Source organism: Cicer arietinum, chromosome 1 (assembly GCF_000331145.2).
Source record: "Cicer arietinum cultivar CDC Frontier isolate Library 1 chromosome 1, Cicar.CDCFrontier_v2.0, whole genome shotgun sequence".
Taxonomy (NCBI): domain Eukaryota; kingdom Viridiplantae; phylum Streptophyta; class Magnoliopsida; order Fabales; family Fabaceae; genus Cicer; species Cicer arietinum.
The window spans coordinates 40,983,466-40,989,033 of NC_021160.2; the positions used below are offsets into that span (position 1 = coordinate 40,983,466).

Here is a 5,568-nt window from a genome sequence, read left to right on the forward strand (position 1 = left end):
TAAACTAAAATGACTAAAAGTGTATTTTTGCATTTCGTTAATAACATAAGAAATGGAACGTTAAATTGTGTTTGTCATTTCTTAAAGTTAATTGAGTTGCATAAGATATCTTCTTTATCAAATCATTCAACTTGTCATTATAAAAAAGTTTAAGTAAAAACAAAGTTGAATCATAAAAAACTTAGATTAAATAAAGAGCAAAGATAAAGAAAATACACAAATACTTTTATACTAGTTCACAACAAAATATTGTTACATCTAGTCCTCCCTTTATAGAGTGATTTTTTTTAGTACAATCGGTGAATTAATCCACTGTTTAAATTTAAACAAGAGCATACAAATATTATTTACTTTGTCTCTTTAAGCTTTGAATATTTTTCTTATGCTTCTCCAAGTTGTTAGCATTAGAACTCTTCTCAACTTTTTAGAAAGCTACCATTGAGATTTATATTTAAGTATTATTACACCTATGCATGTACCATTTATGGAAGCACTACGCGAAAAAACGGATTTTACAGCGCTTTTTCAAAAAAATAAGCGCTGTGGAAACGAGCGCTGTAAATGATACAACAGCGCTTTTAAAAAAGCGCTAAACGGATTTTGTGTTCTATTGGAATGAGTTACGAAAGGATTCATGCGTGTCCTAACGATTGCATTTTATTTCGAAACGAATATGAACTACTTAATGCGTGTCCGAAATGCAATGTCTCTCGATATAAGAAGAAAGAATCTACTCCAGCAAAAGTCGTGTGGTATTTTCCTATAATACCAAGATTTAGGCGCATGTATCGCAGTGAAGAAGATTCAAAACACTTGACATGGCATGCAGATGAAAGAATTAGAGATGGAATGTTTCGATACCCTGCAGATTCCCCACAATGGGCAAAAATTGATCACGAGTATCCTGAATTCGGGATAGAGTCAAGAAATCTAAGACTTGCACTTTCTACTGATGGAATGAATCCACATGGTCTTCAAAGCATCTCACATAGCACGTGGCCTGTGATTTTGGTAATATATAACCTAACTGAACTGAACTGAATAGAGAGATTCTCATTTCTAATAATTCATGCATGTAATCTGAATTGAGTGTTTTATACTAAGTTCTGATTAATTTATTTTCTGAACTGAACTGATAAAAAGGTTTTTAATGTCATCCCAACCCAAATAAACCAAACACAAAAATAAAATAAAACAATAAAACAAAACACATGAGTTTGGTGAAGAGGAAGGGATTTTGGTGGTGACCAGTTACTACTATGTGGGTTTTGCATGTTGAGCTTGTTTAAAAAATAACATAACAAAACACAAAAACAATAATAGCGCTTATTTGGAAAAAGCGCTGTAAAAGAGCCTTCTAAAATTAACCTAAAAGATACATAATAACATAATAACACACGGAGGTCTTTTACAGCGCTTATTTGGAAAAAGCGCTGTAAACGATCATTTTAAAAATAAAATAATGAGTGTGTTATACCTTTTACAGCGCTTTCCACACAAAGCGCTGTAAACGACTCTTTTGAAAGTGAGTAAAAAAGACATTTTACAGCGCTTGTTTGCCAAAGCGCTGTCAAATGGCTTTAAAAATAATATTCATCAGACACCTAATTTCTTCAAACACCTTGTACGCATCATGGGATTCAAAAAACATCAGACACAAACCCATTTCTTCAAACACATTGTACGCATCATGGGAATCCAAAAAACATCAGACATTAACCCATTTCATCAAACACCTTGTACGCATCATGGGAATACCCAAAAACACATTGTTAACAAAAACATCAGACACAAACCCATTTTTCGCAACATGGCAATGATCCTGAATACCAAGTTTCGATTTAAGAAGGAAAGAGAATGTAAAGAGATAAAAAGGGTGTTGAGGTGGAGATTGAATTGTGAAAGAGTAAGCTTTGATGTTTGTGAAGAAGATGCATAAAAGGAGAAGAGTTTGGTGAAGATGAAGGGATTTTGGTGGTGACCAGTTACTACTATGTGGGTTTTGCATGTTGAGCCTTCTAAAATTAACCTAAAGAGACATTTTAGAGCGCTTATGTGGAAAAGCGCTGTAAAAGGCTTTAAAAAACATTAATATAACATAATAACACACGGAGGTCTTTTACAGCGCTTATTTGGAAAAAGCGCTGTAAAAGAGCCTTCTAAAATTAACCTAAAGAGACATTTTAGAGCGCTTATGTGGAAAAGCGCTGTAAAAGGCTTTAAAAAACATTAATATAACATAATAACACACGGAGGTCTTTTACAGCGCTTATTTGGAAAAAGCGCTGTAAAAGAGCCTCTTAAAATTAACATAAAGAGACATTTTAGAGCGCTTATGTGTAAAAAGCGCTGTAAAAGGCTTTAAAAAACATTAATATAACATAATAACACACGGAGGTCTTTTACAGCGCTTATTTGGAAAAAGCGCTGTAAAAGAGCCTCTTAAAATTAACATAAAGAGACATTTTAGAGCGCTTATGTGTAAAAAGCGCTGTAAAAGGCTTTAAAAAACATTCAAATAACATAATAACACACGGAGGTCTTTTACAGCGCTTATTTGACAAAAGCGCTGTAAAAGGCGTAAAAGGCATTCAAATAACATAATAACACACGGAGGTCTTTTACAGCGCTTATTTGTCAAAAGCGCTGTAAAAGAGCCTTTTAAGAATTTAACTAAAGAAGCCTTTTAGAGCGCTTTACAAAAAAAGCGCTGTAAAAAGGCTTATAAAAAGCGCTGTAAAAGTGTTACGTATATATAACAGTTACCTCTTCAGTTTCCTCTTCATTACGTAACCTTCATCTCAACCTTCATTTCTTCTCTTCTTTTGCAAACCCTATCATCCCGTCCTTTACGAACCTTATTTCCACGATCATCTCCTTCATTTCGAACCTTATTTCCATCCAAGATCATCTCTCCCATTTCACACAATATATTTTCATTGAAATACGTAACCCTCATTACGTATTTCTTCAAACCGTATTTCTGTGAACCATATTTCTGTGAACTTTCTGCAAACCCTCTTTTCTTTGCATTTCGTCTTTCTTCGAACCATCATTATTCAGGTATTGATGTTATTAAATTTTTGTAATCATTAGAATGCATGTTGAGCTTTTTTAAGATATACTGATACATGTTGAGTTTGTTTATAATAATGCATGATCCATGTTGAGCTTGTTGATGTTATACTAAAGTGCATGTTGAACTTGTTGTAGTTAAATGGATACAAACAAAGATTTAGAAGTTCAAAATGAAGAAGTTGGCACCTCTAAGACTTACGAAAAAGAAGTCAAACGTGGTGCAACTATCATGCAGAAAGTCATTAAAGCAAGGAGTAATGGCATTAAATTTGAGGTATACTATATATACTCTGTTTGCTGTGTGTTTTTTTATCTTTTTTTAGGGTTTAGGGCATGTACTTACTATATGAGTTTATTAGGTTGGCTGGAACGAGAGTGGTCAGCCAGTTGACCCCAACAGCTCCATGTTTGTAAGCTACATTGGGGCTGTTGTTCGTCAAAATGTCCCAATAACAATAGACAACTGGAGAGATAAGGCGTTGAAGGATGCCAAAGATATCATCTGGAATGACATTCAAGTAAATATTTTGATCTACTCTTTTGTCATTTATAATTTTTTTTCTGTAAAATACATTACTTATAATTGTTTTCATTGCAGACCACTTTTGTTCTTGATGAGGAACGAAAGTCATATGTTTTGAGAGTTGCTGGGAAAATCCATCGTGGATTTAGATCCCATCTCTCAAATTTCTATCTAAAAGATAGAGAAGGAAACACAAATGCTGAACCTCCAAAGATATATCAACATTATATATCAAAGGATGAATGGAGTGCATTTGTTTCCAAACGTTCTGACCCGGCGTTTGTCGTAAGTTATTAATTTATTAGCATTTGTGTTTTATTATTCATATTCGTAGCGTATTTTAAATTTTTACACAATTGCTATTTTTTTTTTATATAGAATATTAGTAAGGCAAATCGCGAACGGGCAAGCAACCCAAAACACCCATACAAGAAATCACGTATGGGATATGCACGCCTTGAACAACAAATTGTAAGTAATTAAACATCACTTTTATATAATGAAGTAATTTGTATTATAAACTATAGTGTGTAACTAATTTGTATTATTTTGTTTATGATTTTAACGAATAGAGAAAAGACACCCAAGCCGATCAACCCTTGGGTCGTCATATCTTATGGAAGGAAGCGCGTGTTAACAAAGATGGAGTGGTTGATAATGAAAATGTCAAGAAAGTTGTAGAACTTTGTGTAAGTATATTATCACTTTAATATTTTTTAATATTGTATTTTAAAAATGCTATTGAACTTATCTTTTTAATGTTACATGTATTTTAGGAAACTATTGAACAAAGTTCTGAAACTCAAGAGGGCAACAAGGATACGTGCAGGGACATTCTTGGGAAAGTGTTTAATGTCCCTGAGTATTCCGGTCGAGTTAGGGGGAAAGGATTTGGCGTAACTCCCAAAAGCTTTTTTCCTCAAGAGAAGCGCCAAAAACCTTCCAACGAGGAAGTATTAGAGAAGCTCAGAATCTTATCGGAGCAAGTGGCACTCTTGGTGAATACGAATAAAGACAAGCAACTTCCGGTTCAGCTCCAACCTGAAATACAAATGGAGAGTGAAACCGGGAGTTGCAACGTCGGTTTGAAGAGTATTCCCGAGGTAATTAATTACTTACTACTTACTTGCTTATGTAATTACTTATGTATTAAACAAACTTATATATTAACTGTACTTATGTTTTAACTATTGATGTAGGGTGTCACTACATGTGTCCTATACTTGTCCTCGCCGACTCAACGGAAGGTGGGAAAAGGAATATTGTACAATACTTCTACAAAAGTATTGCACAATATTCCGATCCCCGCGGGCCATGTCAAAGTATCGCCTACGGTTGCTTTCGAACCAACTGCACCGTTGCCCATACCGGACAACGAACTGCACCGTTGCCCATACCGGACAACGAACTGCACCGTTGCCCATACCGGACAACGATTGAGATATGAAGTTCTTAAGTGACGCTATTGGCAGTTACGTGTCATGGCCCACACACCTTGTTGCCCTCCAAAAAAAAGATTCCCAAGGACAAATCAGTTACATCTCCCGAAAAGGTTTGTCACATTTATTGCCTAAGGTTTTTCATTTTTTCAGATTCAATAAACTAACATTTTACCTCATTTTTGTAGGTCCAAATAAATAAACCACCCCTACAGCCAAAAAAAGGCAGCAAACCTCAAAAATTGGAGGTTAATAGGGCTGCCAAACTACAAAGGCTGGAGGGTAATAAAGCTGCCAAACTTGCAGCAACAAAAAATCTGGATCGGGGAAAATCTGTCGATGTTGCTGCTGCTCCTAATAAAAGTCAGCCACGCCTTGGTAAATACGGGGCGTGTCTTGACATCCAAATAAAAAGGAACATGGGAAGCAGCAACGATTCGTCCATCGTACAAATGAATAAAGACTATAACTAGTGAGAATAGATGATTAGGAAGTTTGAAATGATGAAAATGTTTGTACAGCTACCAA

The 5,568-nt window shown here is 34.9% G+C and overlaps 1 protein-coding gene across 1 annotated transcript; it reads left to right on the forward strand.

The window, feature by feature from the left end:
• The first annotated feature begins 3,998 nt into the window (after positions 1-3,998).
• On the forward strand, positions 3,999-5,539 carry LOC140918933 (uncharacterized). Its single transcript, XM_073363980.1, has 5 exons — positions 3,999-4,072; positions 4,174-4,290; positions 4,378-4,704; positions 4,801-4,884; positions 5,531-5,539. Exons 1-5 carry the CDS (start codon positions 4,043-4,045, stop codon positions 5,537-5,539), a joined length of 567 nt encoding a protein of 188 aa, XP_073220081.1. The 5' UTR covers positions 3,999-4,042.
• The last annotated feature ends 29 nt before the right edge of the window (positions 5,540-5,568 follow it).

Excerpts from the sequence above, each read along its gene's own strand:
- LOC140918933 (XM_073363980.1), top strand. The coding sequence starts at position 4,043 with ATGGGATATGCACGCCTTGAACAACAAATT. Across the intron at positions 4,073-4,173 it reads CACGCCTTGAACAACAAATT|AGAAAAGACACCCAAGCCGA; the intron begins GTAAGTAATTAA and ends TTTAACGAATAG. Across the intron at positions 4,705-4,800 it reads GTTTGAAGAGTATTCCCGAG|GGTGTCACTACATGTGTCCT; the intron begins GTAATTAATTAC and ends CTATTGATGTAG.